The sequence below is a fragment of the Arvicanthis niloticus genome, chromosome 5 (genome assembly GCF_011762505.2).
Source record: "Arvicanthis niloticus isolate mArvNil1 chromosome 5, mArvNil1.pat.X, whole genome shotgun sequence".
NCBI lineage: Eukaryota > Metazoa > Chordata > Mammalia > Rodentia > Muridae > Arvicanthis > Arvicanthis niloticus.
In genome coordinates, this window is record NC_047662.1 from 20,783,827 (window position 1) to 20,803,175 (window position 19,349).

General features: G+C 44.9%; 1 protein-coding gene across 4 annotated transcripts in view; it reads left to right on the forward strand.

Moving 5' to 3' along the window:
• The window catches only part of Dhdds (dehydrodolichyl diphosphate synthase subunit), a 31,198-nt gene that overhangs the window by 7,059 nt on the left and 4,790 nt on the right, over positions 1-19,349 (forward strand). For 2 of the 4 annotated variants that reach the window (XM_076934012.1, XM_034501877.2), the window contains exons 5-9: positions 900-1,016; positions 1,817-1,918; positions 11,339-11,453; positions 13,353-13,460; positions 18,830-18,895. In XM_076934012.1, the coding sequence (XP_076790127.1) occupies positions 900-1,016; positions 1,817-1,918; positions 11,339-11,453; positions 13,353-13,460; positions 18,830-18,895 (508 nt within the window). The remainder of the gene's footprint in view (positions 1-899; positions 1,017-1,816; positions 1,919-11,338; positions 11,454-13,352; positions 13,461-18,829; positions 18,896-19,349) is intronic. The other 2 variants (XM_034501880.2, XM_034501878.2) reach the window with 1 other exon arrangement.

Genomic DNA, 19,349 nt, shown 5'->3' on the forward strand with positions numbered 1-19,349 from the left:
ACTTGGATTGAAATCAAGGTACTACTCAAATTTGTCTTTGATTAGGTTATACATTAAACTTTTATATTTTATAGTCTTGTAGATTACCCAAAATAGGTAAATGGTTCTTGTTTCATAGACTTTGACAAAATGTAGTTGGAGGTTATATGGGCAGCTGGGCCATGGATGTGACCTTTAATTCTGGGTCATGTCCTTCGGGCCTGCCAGAGATTTCTGTCACACAGTAATAAGCTCCTGCCTCTCAGTATAACACCAACTTCCCAGTGCATTCCCAGTGAGAGAGGCTGCGTGGAAACAGTGAGTACTCACCTCGTGGGAGCCACTGTGTGGATGCACTGTGAGTGACAGTCAGACCTGGCCATCCATTCATCCATCTAGATTGCTCAACATTCTAAACTTTCTGGACTTCAGTCTCTTGGAATGCAGAGGGGAACTTATGGGCTGAGCCTCAGGAACTCATGATTGGACTAAAGTATCTTATTCACCATCTGACTCTACAGATACTTATTCTCCTGGCATTACCCTTTTATTGCACAAAAATATGACAGATGTCACCAGTGATACAGTTCCTTCTCTGGAGCAATTTACTGACTTACTCAATTGGGACAGAAATCACAGATGTGTAAAATACAACTCTCCCAAGGACACCTGAAGTAGTAGTGTGTGGCCAAGAGTTTGTGTTCTCAAGGCAGACAGATCTGGTTCAAGCCAGACGTAACACATGAAATGACCTTGGGCAAGTTTTATCTGAGCCCCAGTGCAGTTTTATCTGAGCCCCAGTGCAGTACTGGACACCTCTCAGAGTGTTGACAGGTTCTGAAATTGCACACACACAACAGTGCCTGTGTTCTGCTCGGCGGTTGCCCCATCACAGTGCCGCCTCCTTTCTCCCTTATCAGGGAGAAGCTGCAGAAGCATGGGGTGTGCATCCGTGTCTTGGGTGATCTGCATCTGCTGCCCTTGGACCTACAGGAGAAGATTGCACGTGCCGTCCAGGCTACTAAGAACTACAACAAGTAAGTTCCCAGGGTGTTTCTTAAGAGAGGCACCCAGAGCTTCCGAGGTCTGTTCTCCATGCAGGGTTCTTGAGAGAGTAGTTTGTGATGCTTAGAGACTTTGACCTGCAGGGGAGACCAGGTGCCTTTCCATTCATTCACATGCAGACCCAGTCCCTCACACTTGCTCTCCCCACCGCAGTGTGTTCGGGAACTATAAATGTGCACACATGCACACAGACACACACACACACACCACATATATTTGAACTTGACAGGTGTCAGGATAGATATCCTCTAGTCTTAGGCTGTTGTGGTAGTACATACCCTTAGTTCCAGCACTAGATACAGGTGTATCAGTGAGTTTGAGGTTGACCTAAGGTACATGAGGGACCCTGTCTCAAAAATTAAAAATAATAATAATAAAAAGAAATCCAACAGTCCTAACCCTGTCTACATGTCTTTCAAGAATCTTTTCTGTCCCACTCTTTGGCCTATGGACAGATTTAGAGGACAAAGTTCAATAATGCACACTTCACTGTGTGTGGCTTTGTAACAGTAGTGTCAGCCATTGTTACCTTACATCTGGTCTCCTGCCTTCTACTTTATGCTTAGGCTAATACCACAGAGGATTTCCTTCCTCTGTGGACTGGTTGTCAGTAGTGGCGGTGGGGCAGTGGAGGTGGTTAGGAAGGCAATAAAGGTCATTTATGTTTGATCTAATTAGATGAAGAACATGCTTATTCCAAGAACTATTGGAAATCATGAAACCGGCAGACCCTGTCTCTCTTTAATGAATTATTCTGCTCTGCCATCCTCAGGTGTTTCCTCAACGTCTGCTTTGCATACACATCTCGTCATGAGATCACCAATGCTGTGAGAGAGATGGCCTGGGGCGTGGAACAAGGCCTGCTGGAACCCAGGTATCTGGGGTATCTCTCCTGGTAACTGGTACTGAAGACAGAAAGAACTAGTGTTCAAACTTTGCTGAGCCATGCACTTGGCCAGAACTCAAATCAGGGGTGGACATGGGAAATACTTAGGGGACTTCCCCTAAATGTGGGGCGGAGGGGGGTTGTCATCTGAATATACCACACACTGAGAAACCACAGAACAGTCCTCCACCGTCCTGTCCAATGAGAAGGGGCGCCCTCCATGTACTTTTTTTTTTTCAGTAATTACTTGTATGTTTGTTGTGGAGGAGAATCTTTTGGGTTTCTCAAATTACAGTTTCATAACCCAGGATTAAGGTGTTGTGAGGTGGAGAGAGGACAGAGGGAAGAAAGCAAGGGGGAATCCTAATAATTAAGGCTTAGAGGAATGGAGGAGTCTTTAAAGCCATCTGTCTATTTGGCCCTTCTAATGTTGTTACTAATATAATCTTTGGCACTATTAGTAAATTAATAATCATAATAGTGAAATAATGGTAGCAGGCATAATAGAATAGTGCTGTATGTTACCTGTTTTACTCTTCCTAACCTCATGTGAGAGTCTCATCTTCTTTTCAGTTTATAAATGTGGAAACCACGGATAACCTGTTCACAGTCAGCCTGCTAGTAAAGACAGAAGTAGGACTCTAAAGCAATCCAGAGGCCTTGTCTTTCATTTTTATTATATGAGATCTTGGGATGCAGGAAATTTTTTTTTTTTTTTTTTTTTTTTGTTTTTTTGTTTTTTTTTGGTTTTTGGTTTTTGGTTTTTGGTTTTTGGTTTTTCGAGACAGGGTTTCTCTGTGTAGTCCTGGCTGTCCTGGAACTCACTCTGTAGACCAGGCTGGCCTCGAACTCAGAAATCCACCTGCCTCTGCCTCCCAAGTGCTGGGATTAAAGGCGTGCGCTGAAAGTTTTTGATTTCTCTTTTTGTATAGTATGATTAGCTGGAAACTAAAAATCAAGAAATTGAACTGGGCATGGTGGCACACACCTGTAATCCCACCTACTTAGGAGACTTGTAAGTGTGGGACCAGCCTGAGCAACATGGTGGAACCCCCTATCTCAGAAAACAACAGAGTGTGGTTGGTACAGCTCAGCTAAAGGTCAGCTGTGAAGCACTTCCTTAGTAAGTGTCAGACCTTGGGTTTGATCTCCAGGGACATGAAAGGAAAGCAAAAGCCCAAGAAGAACACAGTCCCCCTACCCCTAATGACTAACACCTAGGAAAGAGAGTACTGTATTGTTTTTAAAGACTGTGTGTGTGTGTGTGTGTGTGTGTGTGTGTGTGTGTGTGTGTGTGTGTGTGTGTGTGTGTGTGTTGGGGGGGATCTTTATTATGTGTGTGTATATGTGTGTGTTGGGATCTTTATTCTGTGTGTTTGTGTGTGTGTGTGTGTTTTGGGGGGATCTTTATTTTGTGTGTGTGGACGCGTGCGTGCGTGTGTGTGTGTGTGTGTGTGTGTGTGTGTGTGTTGTGGGATGCAGGATGTACACATAGGCGCAGGAGCTCACGATGCCTGTGGCTGCTGGAAATGAGAAGCTCAGCCTCTGTAAGAACAGCAGTCACTCTTGACTCCCGAGCCATCGCTCAGCTGCAGAGTGCACTGTTTTCTCTCTTCCTGCTCTCATCCAGGGTCTCACTGCGTGTCCCTGGTTGGTTGGAACTTGCTATTGAGACCATGAACTCACCGGGTCTGCCTGACTCTGCCCTCTAAACGCTGAGGTTAAAGATGTGTACCACCACCACAGACAGATGAAGAATACTGTTTTAAATACTTTTATCTCCCTTCTCATTTACATTTATTTTATTTATATATTTATTGAGTGGGGGAGATGGGCATACATATGCCACAGAAGGAAGTCCAGGGACAGTTTAGGAGTTGGTTATCTCCTCCCACCACGTGGGTCCTAGGAACGGTGTTCAGGTCGTCATCCTCCTGGACGGAACTGGATGTTATCTGCAGCTCATCCCACTGCCCCCCTAAGACTGCTTACAGCTGTTTGTGAGAGCTTCTTTCCAGCAGAGGGGTGATCTTTCTCTGCCCTCTAGACTCATGTATTTAGTAGCTTTGGGCTATCAACCTGTTGGTTTGAAATAAGGTTTCACTATGTAGCCCAGGCTGGCCTTGAAATCATGGAGTTCTATCTATCTCTGTCTCCTGTGCCAGGATTAAGGATGTGTTTCACTATGCCTGGTTGACCCTTTTATTTATTTATTTATTTGTTTGTTTGTTTGTTTGTTTAGTTAGTAACAGCTCTAAGGAGCACATTGCTCTATATAGGAGCTATACTGGTGAGAATAAAGATCTATTTTCTGTGTTTTGGGGCTCTGGTAAAGGAAACAGACATTAATCAAGAGACAAATTAACAAAAACTCATAATAGTGATACGTATCATAAAGGCACTGGTACAAGTTTATGACAAGAGGATTGGACTTGGTAGAGAGTGCCTTCCAAATGTAAATGATAGGTGACGACAGGAAGAAGCAGCCATGACTTGGGGACAAGGCAGGACTATGAAGTGGCCTTGCTTTCGACGACTCCTCAGTAGCAGGCTCCATTGGAAGGGATTGTTGTGGTACTGGAATGGACAAAATAGCCTGCACTGGAAAAGGAAGAACTGGGAGAACTCAGTGGACTGATTGTGGAGAAAGGCTCAATTACCCTGGGATATTCTACCCATGGATTTCAGCAGTGGACATTGGTGCCCTCCACTGCTCTAGAGAACCCCAGGAAGAGGAAAGTTTGCCTCAGGGCTTGTCATAGAACAAACATGTTGGATAGGTAGTCCAGGGGGGTCAGGACTGTAGGCTCCAGGAGGAAGGTCATCTGTAGGGTGCTGGACTGAGGGAGGCATGAGGGACCTGGAGAGAGTCCTGTGAATAGATGGGAAAGGATGAGCTCTGAGAACCTGTCCTTGTGACCATTAGACAGATTGGCCCTTTAAGCAGACAGTCTGTGTTACGGGACACAAAAGAGGGAATCTGTTGGTACCCATTGAGGAGGAGGTGGATGGGTGTTGGCACAATAATGCCAGTACTCTAGAGGGGTAAATGAAGTTACAGATTGTAACTTGGCTGTTAGGGGAAGCTCCAGTCTGGCTAAGACATAGGGATAGGAGGCAGTCAAGTGGTTACGCCGAAGGGGAATGTGTGTGTGGGCCCAGCATGTGCAAGGCCTTGGATACACTCTCTAGTGCTGCCTAGCCTCAGGGAAAGACAGAGAAAACATGCAAACATATATATGCAAGTGTAAGTTAATGGTAATTAGCTTGGGAGTAATTTCATAGTTGTTTGTTATATTATGGTTTATAATTAATGTTTGAGTAGTCTTGTGTATATGGAATAATAATTGAGCTAATGATGGAAAATATTTATGCTAGAAAGAATTCTCTAATTTAGCAAGCAGACTTAACACAGATTAGCTCCTGGGAACTCTGATCTGACTCCTAATATAGCATGCTTTAACCTCACCCTGTGCTTCATATCTACTGGCCTTCCATCTTGCTCCTCTTCTAGGAAGTGTTTCCTATCCATCTTCCTGACGGTCATTTAGAATCTGCCTTTGTGGGACTCTCATGTCCACATGGTAGATAGAATCACCAGGGTCCACAGCACCCCCTGCAGCTTGACTCTCAGCATGTACTGAGCTCACTGGGACCTAGGCTGTACTCTGTATTACATTTATATCAGGGTTATTAGAATTTGCCTTAACGCAGGGCAGTGGTGGCGCACGCCTTTAATCCCAGCACTTGGGAGGCAGAGGCAGGCAGATTTCTGAGTTCGAGGCCAGCCTGGTCTACAGAGTGAGTTCCAGGACAGCCAGAGTACACAGAGAAACCCTGTCTCGAAAAACAAAAAACAAACAAACAAACAAAAAAAGAATTTGCCTTAACCAAGTAACTAGATTTTGTTTTCTTGACACCACCATCTGACTCCATTTCTCTTTCTTTAGGATGAGGCCTTCCCCCTAGAAATAAAATTAATAGGTTGTTTGGGAGCCTGGAATTAGAGAAGAAATAAGGTTGACCCTCAAGGCTGGTTAAAAAACTGTCAGTGCATTACTTTGAATAGGCTTCGTGGCCTCCTGTAGTCCTGTCTTCTCTGTGATAAATAATAATTGTGACCATTTACTAAATAAGCCTAGGGCCATGCAGACTTACTGTATTGTTCAGTTTTAATACATGTTTACTTGAGATGGGCACTAAGCTCAAATTCTTTATCCTCCTTCAGCTAAATAGTGCTGCAGTTGCACCTGTTGGCACAATTCCTAACTCTCGGATACTTATACTTCCTCACCCTGTAATGAACAAGTTGGTTTTATCTTCATTAATTTATTTGTTTAGTTTATGTGTGTGGGTGCAGGTTTGTGCATGCCACAGTGTACAATGGAAGGTCAGAGGGTAGGCTTCAAGTGTGGTGTCTTACCCTTCCACCTCATTTGAGACAGAGTCTCTTTGCTGCTGTGTAAGCCAAGCTAGCTGGCCCTCCAGCTTCTGGAGGTTCTCCTGTGTTTGCCGCTCCCCATACAGGCACTTTGGGATTATAAACACTTGACTTACTGCATCCGGTTTTCACTGGCTTCTGGAGATCCAGCCTCCAGACATCAACAAGCACCGTCACATACTAGCTCTTCTCTTCATTTTAAAGATGAGACTACAGAAATGGGACATAGTAATTTATCTAAATTTACATAGTTGGCTAACCTGCCTAGTGTCCTTTGAGTTTGGTATATTGATTACCACATATGAAGGCTGAAATGGACAAAGGAATCTAATATAAAAGCAGCTGACGGGCTGGAGAGATGTCTCAGCAGTTAAGAGCACTCGCTGTTCTTGTAGAAGACCCTGGTTTAATTCATAGCACCCACACAGTGGCTCATAACCATCTGCAACTCTTGCTCCAGGGGATCCAGTCCCTTCTTGTGATTTCCTCCAGTACCAGGTGTGACATGGTACACATATATGCATGTAGGCAAAGCATTCATACACATAAAATAAATATAACTTAAAAAGTTAGTAAGTACCCAAATGTGGTATCGCATGCCTATAATCTGAGCACTCAGGAGGTCCAGCAGGGCTGCTGTGAGTGATCCCAGTCTGAGCCACAGGGCAAGGCCCCGTCCAAAAATAGGGCTTAGAGTCCTGGAGAGATGGCTCAGAGGTTAAGAGCACTTGCTGCTATTTGCAGAGAACAGGAATCTGGTTCCCAACACCTATGTGATGGCTCATAGGCATCTGTAACTCCGTTTTCGAGCATCTGACCTCCTCCTCTGGCCCTTAATCTTTTTGTTAAAGGGATTGCTGATACTGCGGTTGTACATCAGTGCTAGAGTATTTCCCATCATACAAAAGACCTTAGGTTTCATTGCAAGCATTGCATTGAGAAGTAAAAAATTAGAGCCAGCAAGATGGCTTAGCAGGTGCTTGCTACCAAGTCCGGTGACCTGAGTTTAACCCCCTGAACCCATATGGTGAAGGAGAGAAGCAGCTCCTCACAGGTGTCCTCTGCCCTCCATATGCATGTTATGGCACATGCACGTTCACATACACAAAGCAAAGGAATAAATGGGCCGAGTTACTGGTACCCACGTGGCAACTCTAAATCCAGTTCTCGGAGATCTAACACCCTCTTCTGTCATCCACAGGCACAAGTCTAGCACATGGTGCACATACATGCATGCAGTCAAGTACTCAAACACATATGCTGGGTGATGGTCGCGCACGCCTTTAATCTTAGTACTCAGGAGGCAGGGGCAGGTGGATCTCTGAGTTCGAGGCCAGCCTGTACTACAGAGTCAGTTCCAGGACAGCCAGGGCTACACAGAGAAACTCTGTTTCTAAAAACCCAAATAAATAGATAGGTAGATCTTTTTGAAAAATAAAGTAGGGGCTGGAGAGATGGCTCAGTGGTTAAGAGCACTGACTGCTCTGCCAGAGGTCCTGAGTTCAATTCCCAGCAACCATATGGTGGCTCATAACCATCTAATGGGATCGGATGCCCTCTTCTGGTGTGTCTGAAGACAGCTTCAGTGTATTCATACAAATAAATTAAATAAGTCTTTTTTAAAAAAAAGAAAAATAAAGTAATCCTTTAAAAAATAATAAATCAATAAAAGTATCACAATGTGAATATTTGTAACTGGAAATCTCACTGAGGAATTTAGACCCTGAATGCTTGTTTGCTTCTCCATTTCATGTTGTAACAGGACACTTGTCATGTCCTGAACTTTAGTGCTGCTTTCACTACATCTTCAGTGCATTTTCACTAGCTGAAAGCAAACATACACAAATACACAGTATCTTAGTTTACATAAACATCTCTGTGTTTATTCTGTATTCGAGCTCGGTCTAACTTCTCACTAACACGGATGGTGAGCTCCTTGAACTTAAGTCGTCTGCATTGGGATCCCGTCCACTGGAGTCAGGTCTAGCGGCGTCCATTCGTAGTATTATTACCAGGACTGTCAAGGTTTATTTTTCTTTTCCTTTTGATTTTCTTCTTCCTTGTGGTGGTGGTGGTGGTGGGAGGGGGGTCAGATCTACAGCCAGAAATATGGTAGGTATGTGCTCTACCATTCCAGGCCCCATGGTTCCTTACATGGTTTCTGTTTTCTAAGTTATTTCTGAGCAGTCTTCATGAAAGCAACCAATAGTTAGTGTTGGGGTTTTCTTAACCATAATCAAGAGATCCTTGGGTTCCTTTTGTCACTTTTATCTTTCCCTTACTGTTCCCTCCTTTTCTGTTTCCTTCCATTCTGCCACAGCCTGAAGCAGGTAGCAGAAAGCCCCCAGAAACTTACAACTTCGGACATCCATAGTCAAGAGGACCAGGCAGTGAGATGAGAGATAGTGTCACTGTTAATAGAGTCGTTTATCCCTTGTTTGCTGAGATGGCCTTGTTATCCCTTGTGTGTTTGGGCATTTCATAGTCCCACGATGCACCCGGATATGTCATTTGATTTGACCTGACTCTCAGTACAACTGTGTGGTAGCTCGGATAAGGGAGCTAAGTGCTCATGTGGATTGGACTGGACTTAAATACTTTGATCAGGGAATTAGGGCCGTGCAATCAAGACAAGGGTGTGTGGTTGCCAGGGCAGTCTGAACCCAGGTGTAAGCAAATATTGTTTGCTGTACAATTATACAGAAAATACATCTTCTTCTGTGGTTTGAAAAAACGGTAATTGAGCCGGGCGGTGGTGGCGCATGCCTTTAATCCCAGCACTTGGGAGGCAGAGGCAGGCGGATTTCTAAGTTCGAGGCCAGCCTGGTCTACAGAGTGAGTTCCAGGACATCCAGGACTACACAGAGAAACCCTGTCTCGAAAAAACCAAAAAAAAAAAAAAAAAAAAAAAAAAAAACGGTAATTAAAAATCAAGGCACATGCCCAAAGCACCCAAGCTAATAAGTATGTTTATCGTTCTTTTCTTTGGGTTTGTTTTGTTTTTTTTGGGGGGGGGGTTGGTTTGTTTGTTTGTTTTTTGGGGGGGGACAGGGTTTCTCTGTGTAGCTCTGGCTGTCCTGGAACTCACTCTGTAGACCAGGCTGGCCTCGAACTCAGAAATCTGCCTGCGTCTGCCTCCCAAGTGCTGGGATTAAAAGTGTGCGCCACCACTGCCCGGCTTCTTTTCTTTGTTTTGAAACCTCATTCTGTGATTTATTTATTTATTTATTTATTTATTTATTTATTTTTGAGATTGTGTTTTCCTGTGTCGCCCAGGCTGGCCTTGAACTCCTGATCCTCTTGCCAAAGCCTCCAAACTCTGGTATCTGACTTTGAACACTCACTTCAGGTATTCATGCTTTCATCCTTCTTTTAAAAATATTTTTGTATATGGATTTTTCCTTCGTGTATATCTGTGCACCATATGTGTGCAAATGTCTTTGGGGGCCAGAAAAGGAACATTGAATCCCCTAGGACTGGAGTTACAGTGAGCCACCATGGAGGTGCTGGGAATTGAACCTGGGTCCTCTTCAAGAGGAGCCAGTGCTCTTATCTACTGGCACATTTCTCCAGCCCCTTTCTGCTGTTGTGACCCTGTGACATATTCTCCACAAGAAACTTTGTTTTTTTTTTCACTCTCCACAAGATACAACTCATAAATTAAGAGATTCCTAGTCCTGTTTGTGTATTCATGTTAGGGTGGGCAAATGCTTCCAGGAGCTGGCAGATACTAACCTTAGGAGTACCCTCTTCTGTCAGCGGGAAAGCTTTATTTCAAAGTCTCCCTTGGTTGTCTCTGAGTGTCTGTCTTCTTGGGAGTGTCTTTCTTACGCAGTGTAAGTAGTTCTCCTGCTTCATCTTTCATTTTGTTGTGGTTGGGAGCAGACATGCCATAGTGCACCTATGGACGGGCTGCAGAGGACAGCCGTGGAGTCGGGTCTCTCTTTCCACTTTCACGAGGGTTTGAGAAAAGGCTTGTCTGACAAACAGCTTTACCCATTGGACCATCTTTCTTGCTAGCCCAGGTTCTTTTTATTAAATCCTGGGATTTAGAGGTAGGCTGAACGGTCCATTGTGTGTGTGAGCCCTGGAGTTCAAGCTCCAACATAAATCACTAAATAGACAAAAGTCCTTCCTTCCTTCTTGACCAACTCACTGTTGAAAACTGTTGTGTGGCTTTCTCAACTTCATTTTTTGTACATATATATACATATATGTGTGTATGTGTGTATGTATGTATATATAGGCATATATGTTTTTATAATACAGTGATTATCATACTCCCTTCACATAAATAATGTGGGACTATAGATTTGTATATATTTTTCATAATATGTTTTCTGAACTTTACTTTTTTCATATAACAATGGGTCTTGGAAGTCTTTCCAAACCAGTATGTTTAATTTAGATTCATCTTTTTGTTGTGTTTTTGTTGTTTTCAGATCTAATTGTCTTTTTGCAGTTCTGGGGATTAAACTTATGCCTTTTAGGTACATACACTACCACTAAGCTACATTCCCATCTTTACATTTTCTTTAAAAAATGAAAAAAGAAACTCAGTTGCAAGGTGTTTCATCACACTGCCAGGGCATAGGCAGAACAAGTCAAATGAAGAGAGACAGTCTAGTGACACATCTGGTCCTAGGCCTATAGGCAAATGCGATTGGGTAAATTGTTGATGTCATCTCAGCTTCCCTCTTCTGTAGCCATAGCGGGTTATAGACGCCTCCATAGGGCTTTGAATGATGCAGCATGTGCTAGTACTTGCCTGGCTGGCATGGTCAAGGCCTGGGGGAAGAACAAGCATTGTATGTGGTTTGCAGATTTAAAGTCATTCTTGGGTTGGGGATACACTGGCAAATGTATTTTGATGGTGGCCAATCACCAACGGGGGGCGGGGCTGTGGATGGACGTTCACAGAGTGAGTACCACAGAGAGACGTGTGCTTCTGTCTCCTGCCCACCTAGTGATGTCTCTGAGTCTCTGCTTGATAAGTGCCTCTATAGCAACCACTCTCCTCATCCCGACATCTTGATTCGGACTTCTGGGGAAGTGCGGCTGAGTGACTTCTTACTCTGGCAGGTAGGTTGTTTTGGAACATGTTATTTTGGGGTTGGGCTGAACCCTGGAACTGAACCAGAACCCTTTCTCCACCATTGTATGAGCAGGGCAGAGGGCTACCAAGTAGAACAATCAATACCTCCATGTTGGACCTAGTATCATTGTTTTTCTTTCTTCATCTGACCCCAGGTGTATAATGCTGTCCAAAATGCAGAGCTTTCATCCTGAAGAGAAGCCAAACCCATCCTACCCTAATGAAAACTTAAATATGCCCCTTTTCAAGAAATGGGCCCTTGAGATGCTGGTTAAGCTGGGTATCAGACCAGTACCACAAGAGCCTTTCCTTTCGGTTTGTCATCTCCTCTTTAGAATACAAGTATCTGTGCAGGCAGATTCTGTGAGAGATTTCCATTGCCTCCAGACTCAGGCTTGCTGTTACGTTTTGCTCAGCTCTCCCAACACAGGTCACCCCTAGAAGCTCATATCGAGTTGGTACTGTTTGTTTAAAGATCTTGTTTTGCCGGGCAGTGGTGGCACAGGCCTTTAATCCCAGCACTTGGAAGGCAGAGGCAGGCGGATCTATAAGTTAAGGACAGCCAAGAAGAAGGCACAGAGAAACCCTGTCCCCAAAAACCAGAGAGAGAGAAAGAAAGAGAAAGAGAGGAGACCCTTAGCAGAGAATAATGATCTGGGAAAGCTGACTGTGCCCTCAGAAAAGACTGAGTTCTTCCTTTGTGCTGGAAGCATGACCCTGACCAACTGCAAAACAACTCCTACCTCCAACTGCCCAGACTCGGGGACAGTCATTATAGCCTTAGGAAAGAGAAGTGGCAGCTCAGCAAGCCTTCTGCAGATGCTGCTTTTAGCCAGCCATGGCACCTCCTGCCTTAACATTGCCCAGCACTCGGAGGCAGAGGCAGGCTGTTAGTGTGAACTTGAGGACTGCCTGTTGTATAGAGCAAATCCAAGCTAGCCAGGGCTACATAGTGAGGCCCTGTCTCAAAATAAAAAGCCGCTTGCATTTGTTCTGGAGAAAGTACTTGGTATCTTGGTGGAAGCTGGGGAAGGTAATATTGGTCTACAACAGTGAGTAAGTTTTCCTCAGGGGCCTTTTGGTTGTTCAGTACAGCAGTAAGCAGTGGCTATCTGGAGTGTTAGGTTCAGGGGTGTTCTTGTTCACCCCGTTTTGGGCTTTTCCTTCATACACACTTCATCTTTATAGTTCTGTAAAGACTCAGTGTTATCCACCTTTACACTTGAAGCTGAGGCCTAAAAAGGTGAAAAACTCAGCCAGTTCTGAGGTAATGGTAGACAGAGGCAGTTTGGCTCCAGAACCCATGGGCTCAAAACACGGTGTCACACTGCTGCTACTTAAAATAACGGGAGCAGCTCCCATTTGTTCTGGCTGACTTTATCAGACTGTGTGTCTCAGATGACTTCCAAGGGCCAGGAGCCAATAACATAATCCAGATGTCATTTCATAGTCCTAAAATTGGCTTTTAGAGACATGGTGTAGCTGGGCGTGGTGGCACATGCCTTTGGTCCAAGATCTCAGGAGGCAGGCAGGTCAGTGTGAATTTCAAGCCAGCATGCTCTACATAGTTAATTCTGTACCAGCCAACTCTACACAGTGAGACTTTCTCTGACAAAAAAGACAAAGAGAAGGGAAAGACCTGGTAGAAACATTTATCTAGTTTTTTAGTTTAGCTCTGCTTTGCCACAGGCAGGGGATCCAGTTGCCTTGTGACTCTTCCAAGAGTGAGGGAAACTAGGCTGTCTGCAGACACGTCCAAGGCTCTGGAAACGTGCGCCATCTTGTTCTAGGCTTTTCCCAGCCCAGCTGCTCCTCCCTCAGAGTACTGAGCAGTAGTGCATCTCCTCCGCTGTGACTAACTCATGCTCTGCCGTTGTTTTTACCAGACCTCCCATTCCTGCCTGGTGTTCCAGCCTGTCCTGTGGCCAGAATATACATTTTGGAACCTCTGTGAGGCAATCCTGCAGTTTAAGCTGAACCATAATGCACTTCAGGTATGAGCTGGGCAGGGTGGGACGGGAAGGCCGGCACTGACAGGCCACCTTGCACTAGGCCTTGCCTTGTCTTTCTTTCCAAACAACTTTTATTGTCTTTTTTTATTGTGTGTTTCTGTGCATCGCTGTGCCATAATGAATCATGTATGTGTCATAGTGCATGTGTGGAGGACAGCCTTTGAAAGGCGGCTCTCTGCTTCCTGTGGGTCTCGGGAACTGAACTCAGGTTGTCAGGCTTGGTGACAGGTGCCTTTACCCACTGAGCCATCTTTCTTGACAAACAGTGATGGTCATTATTCTACTACTGCCACACACTGACCATTTACTCTCAGACACTGACGTTGACACATCCTCATTACTGCTACCAAGGACTTGGTCAGGTAGGTCTTGGTCTCTGTACATGAGTAAATAGACGGGGTGACCAGGACATGGTGTCCTGATGCTTTCAATCCTAGCATTCAGGACACAGGTAGATGGGGAAAAAAAGGAAGGAAGGAAGAGAGTCATTGTTTAGGGGCTAATATGATATAAGAATAAGGTGTCCCGAAGACACAGGACAAAGCTCAGAGAACCTAATCAGAGTCACAGCTGTCAACACCCACCTCTAATACTAGCTATTGGAAAACTGAGGCAGGAGGACCTCAAATTTAAAGCCAGTGAAATTGAGACCATGTTTCAAATGAATGTTTGTGTGGCAGTAGAAGTCTGCAGAGCCCAGAGCTCTTCTGGAGGCTTCCTGAGCGGCAAGGTTGTCTTTGTGCCATTGGCGGTCTCCCTAACTCTTGTCTGCATCTGACCACCACTGCCTATATGGGCAGAGGTGCCAACACGGAGCTGCTGTGCTGGTTCTGTCTGTATTTATCTATTTAACTCTCCCTAAATGTATCAGCCTTGTGTTTTTACTTCTTCAGATATGAAAACAGGGACAGGAACTAACTGTGCCAAGGCCACAGAGCTAGGGACCAGAATTTTGAAATCATAGATGTTTCCTAAGTCTGACAGAAAGAATAATGATGTAAGTCAGGAGTCTTGTTGGTATTAGTGCCCTTTTGGGAACCTAATGGAAGCCAAAGAACATGTGCAGAGCATTGCAGGGATGGTACTTGCACTCAGTTACAGACTACTTTCAGGGTTCACGGGAGCCCCAAAATATGTGCACATTCCTAGCATTAGTGACTTGAATCATGAGAGTTTATCATCGAGTCTCAGAATATGAGTGATTTGAACAAGGCAGCTTAGAGCAAGTAAAAACAGAAACAACAAAGTGTCTGTTATCCGCCTCCAGGGAGGGACAACCACCAGATTGTTTTCCATGCAACTGGAGCTACCTCTGAAACTGAAACACTTTTTATTTTTTGATAAAAAAAAAACTTTCTGCAGTACATCTTGCAATTTGACACCTGCAGTACAAGTAGAAGTTGTTACTAGTGATGATTAGAGTGGTCCCTTTCTAATGATGGTGATGAGAATGGTAGCCACCCTCCTGGAGCACGTCACTGTAAGTGATGGAGAGGAGGACTCTGTTATGTAGATGCTCCCAGATACCTGCCTTTGAGACTTCTCAGATAGCTTCCTAAGACCTTCCACTTTCCTCCCCTGCTGTGGTCAGTGGCTAATTTGGACAGCATACCCCCTTCCCTTTCCTTTCTGTTTACTGTTTTAAGTCAACTATAGGCACAAAAAAAAAAAAAAAAAAAAAAAAAAGTGGGCAATTAACACAGTAGAGTGTGTATATGAAGTGAGAGTAAATTGGCTCTGCATGAGGCTTGGCGAGCCTGGTGTGGGAGCCTTTGTGTGTAGATATTCTTGTGTGGAGACCTATAATTTCAATGCCCAGAGCCTTTATTATCTCAAGTTTCTCAGAGATTTGCACGTGGTTTGTAGAGGAGTTGCCTCAGGCTCTGTCTTCTCCATAAGTGTTTATTAAGTCCCTAATATAAATCAGGCATGCAGTTAGGCACAGGAGAGTCAGCAGTCACCCTGCCAGACCAATGTCTACCCTCATGAAGTTTGTAGTTTTAGTTGAATAACAGACAGTAAGCAAACAAACAAATGTAAGGACATGCTCAGCCATAGTGAGCCACACGGCCCAGTGGCAGAGTGTGGTGGAAACGGCGTTTGAGAGCGTGGAGGTTACACAGGTCAGGTACTGAGAACACTAAGGGGGAAGGCGGGGACAAGCTGGGGACGCTAGGCCTCCTAAGCATTCAGAGCTTAGTACCTGGAAATCACACAGGCAGAGGACTTAAAGAACAGGCAGAAGCTGATATGACATTGCTTTAAACAATCACGTGAGGCTCTCCGGCCAGAGGCAGAGTTGGGCTCAGCAAGTCTGCTGTGCACAGTAGATCCAGGACTTTTTGTATACCAGGCTAGCTGCTTCTCTAGTCCTACACCTATGTGCAGGAGTGTGTGCATTTAGCTCCAGAGGCCAGAGGTGTCATCCTTGGGAGCTAGAGGTGTCTGTGAGCTGTGTGTGCTGGGACTTGAACTGAAGAAGAATAACCACAGAGCCATCCCTCTCCTCTCCTCTCCTTCTCCTCCTCTCCTCTCCCCTCCCCTCCCCTCCCGTTCCCCCCTCCCCTCCCCCTCCTCTCCTCTCCTCTCTCTCTTCTTCTCTCCTCTCCCCTCCCCTCCTTTCCCCTTCTCCTCCCCTCTCCTCTCTTCTCCTCAGAAATGGTTTAGTAGTTTAGGGCACTTATTGTTACACAGTACCCACATGGTGGCTCACAACCATCCTTAAACCCCAGTTCCTGAGAGTCCACTGCCCTCATCACCCTATGAGGGCATGCACAGAGTGCACATACATGTATACATACATGTAAGCAAACACTCATATACATAAAATAAGTAAGTCTTCAAAAACCTCTTTCATTCTTATCTGTACTTACTTCTTTAAAAAGAAAAGAAAGGTTTAAGCTTTGTGTGGTATGATGATGCACACGTTTAATCCCAGCACTGTGAGACAGGCTTTCTAAGTTGGAGTGAGTTCCAGGACAGCCTGGGCTACACAGAGAGATGTAAGATTGACCCTGATGCCTCATACATTCAAGGCAAGTGTGCTTATTACTCCCTCTTCATAAGTGTTCAGAAGGCCAGGCACCTGCCAAGCAGCAGACTCAAGACTCTGCCTCATCTTGTTCTTTGTTTCTTCTGGGTGTGGAAGAACAGGGGCTCAATACTCTATTCAGAATGATCTTCTTCGAGTGCTGGCACAAAGATGACCTAAGATCAGTACAGACATTTTAAAGAATGAATGCTCTTGAGATGCCAGTGGGAGTGCCCACTGTAGCCCAGGACTTTTCAGATGGAGTAGGAGGAGCTATGAGTAGTGTCTTCCAGCCACATAGCACAGTTGCAACCAGACTGCTGAGTGAGACCCTGTCTCAGCGGTCCCGATTGATGTTATATATGATCAGGAGAGATGCTGACCTTTAGGGCTGCTGTCATGTGGGCATGGTGGCACATACCTGCCATCCTAGGACCCAAGTATCATAGGCAGGAGGAGTGCCATGTGCTTGAAGGCATGTAGGCTGCATAGTAAAACTCTTATCTCAAAAAAAAAAAAAAAAACCCTAAAAGGGTGGGAGACCTAAAGAGATACATCAGCTGGTAAAGTGCTGACACAGCAAGCATGTGCATTTGGTCCAGGACCATATAAAACCCAGGTATAGGACTGAGAGATGGCTCAGTGGTTAAGAGCACATAGAGCTAGCTCTTCAGAGCCCTTGAGTTTGGTACCCAGCACCCACACTTTGTGACTGACAACTGTGTGCAGCTTCAGCTCCAGGGAGGCCTGATGCTCCTGGCCTCCATGAACGCCTGTACTTAGCATGCTCATACCCATGCAGAGAAACAAATCATTAAACATAAGCCAATCTCAGTGCTGGGGAAGTGAGACAGAAAGAACCCTGGGATTATCTGATCAACTACTGTAGCCTTATTGGTATCAGGCTATCGTTGAGACCCTGTCTTTAAGACCAAGGCAAAAGCCGGCGGTGGTGGCGCACGCCTTTAATCCCAGCACTTGGGAGGCAGAGGCAGGCAGATTTCTGAGTTCGAGGCCAGCCTGGTCTACAGAGTGAGTTCCAGGATAGCCAGGGCTACACAGAGAAACCCTGTCCCCCCCCCCCAAAAAAAAAACAAAACAAAACAAACAAACAAAAAAACCCAACCAACCAACCAACCAAAAAGACTTGGTTAACTTGAATTGCTGGGGGGGGGGGGGTACCTCCCTTATCTTTGAAATAAGATCTATAGCTCTAGCTTGCATAGTACTATGTAGCCCAGGGTGGTCTAGAACTCACAGCAGTCTTACTTGATCCCCTGTGATGTGATTACAGGTGTGTGCTCGAATTCCTGTGTCCCACTCGCTTGGGTTTTCTAAGGGCAAATAACTGACAAAACATAGGGCACTGCTGAGATTGGGCGTGGACCAGACAAGTGAAGGCAGATGGGATCTAGAAGATGGTCGGCTTTTCCACCCCTCCCCCAGGAACTACAGCTATCCATAGGCACAAGGTCTACTTCCCATCCCTCAGGAAGCCACGTTGGGCCAGGTAGCTCACACCTTTACTCCTAACACTGGAGGCTGAGGCAAGGGAACCTCCAGTTCAATGCTAGCCTACACAGTAGGTGCTAGAAAAGGGCAGGTTATATATAGAGAGAGGCCCTGTCTCAAAAAAGTTTTTTGGTTGGAAGTGTAAAAAGCCACTTTGGAGAAACCAACAGAATTTCAACCAGCTGTGTGACATACACCAAGTGCCTTTCTGTCTCTGCCTGCGTATCCTTTTCTGTAAAGTACAGAGGCTAGCTGGACAGCTGCCCCTGTCCTTCTGGGCTGGTCAGGCTCTGCCTTGACTACTTCTTAACTTCTGGCACTGAATTAGGCTGCCAGCTAGATGAACCCTGAGCCTTCCAAAGGTCTTCAGGGAGCTCTCCCTTTCCTTCCTGTAGGGCTTCTCCTCCTCTTGGTTTGGCCAGGACTTTGCCTATGCAGCCCCTGGCCTCCAGCCCTGGTGATAGAATAGCAAGCAATTCTAAAAAGCATTCTCTACTTCATTTTTCTAAACCAACCTAGGGAGGTGGCTATATTTCCCACTTTATAGATTAAGAAAAAGCTTTAGGTGACTGGAGAGGTGGGGCAGTGATTTAAAACGCTTCCTGCTCTTGCTAAGGACTCAGGTTCACCTTCAGGCATCTACACGGTGGCTCACAACCATCCTCAACTAGTTCCAGGTTTTCAACGCCCTTTTCTGACCTCCAGAGGTATTTATGTATGTATATGTATGTATATATTTTTGTGTGTGTGTATACAAGCAAAACATTCATACTCATTAAATTAATAAATCTACAATACATTTTTTAAGAGACAGAACAAACCTTGGAGCCTGGCATGGTACCTGGTGACTGTAATCCCAGCTCAGGCCTCAGAGGTAAGAGGACCCTCATAGGTTTGAGGCTAACCTGGTTCTACTAGAAAGTTCAGGTCAACCAGGGCCACATAGCAAGATCCTGTCTTTAAATAAGTAATTTTAAAAATTATGTTGCGATCCAAAAAGAAAATTCATAGCTGGCAGTTTATTTCAACCAATTGAAAAGTTCTGTGTAAGATGCGTGGTATCTAATGTAAATATTTGACTAGAGATATTTGTTGTGTTACCAAATCTCAGTATCTGGTTTATAAAATAGAATGTGTAATCTCTCCGGATTATTCTTAAATAAAATTTCCTGTATGTGCTATAGGCAATTTATGGTTTTTCCTACAAATAAAACATTTATTTGAAACAGAAAGGAAAAAAGGAGAAATGACTCAGTTGTTAACAGGATGACCTAGTCATCCAAGGTATGAAGTCGTTCCCAGCATTCACAGTGGCCAGCGGCACCTGT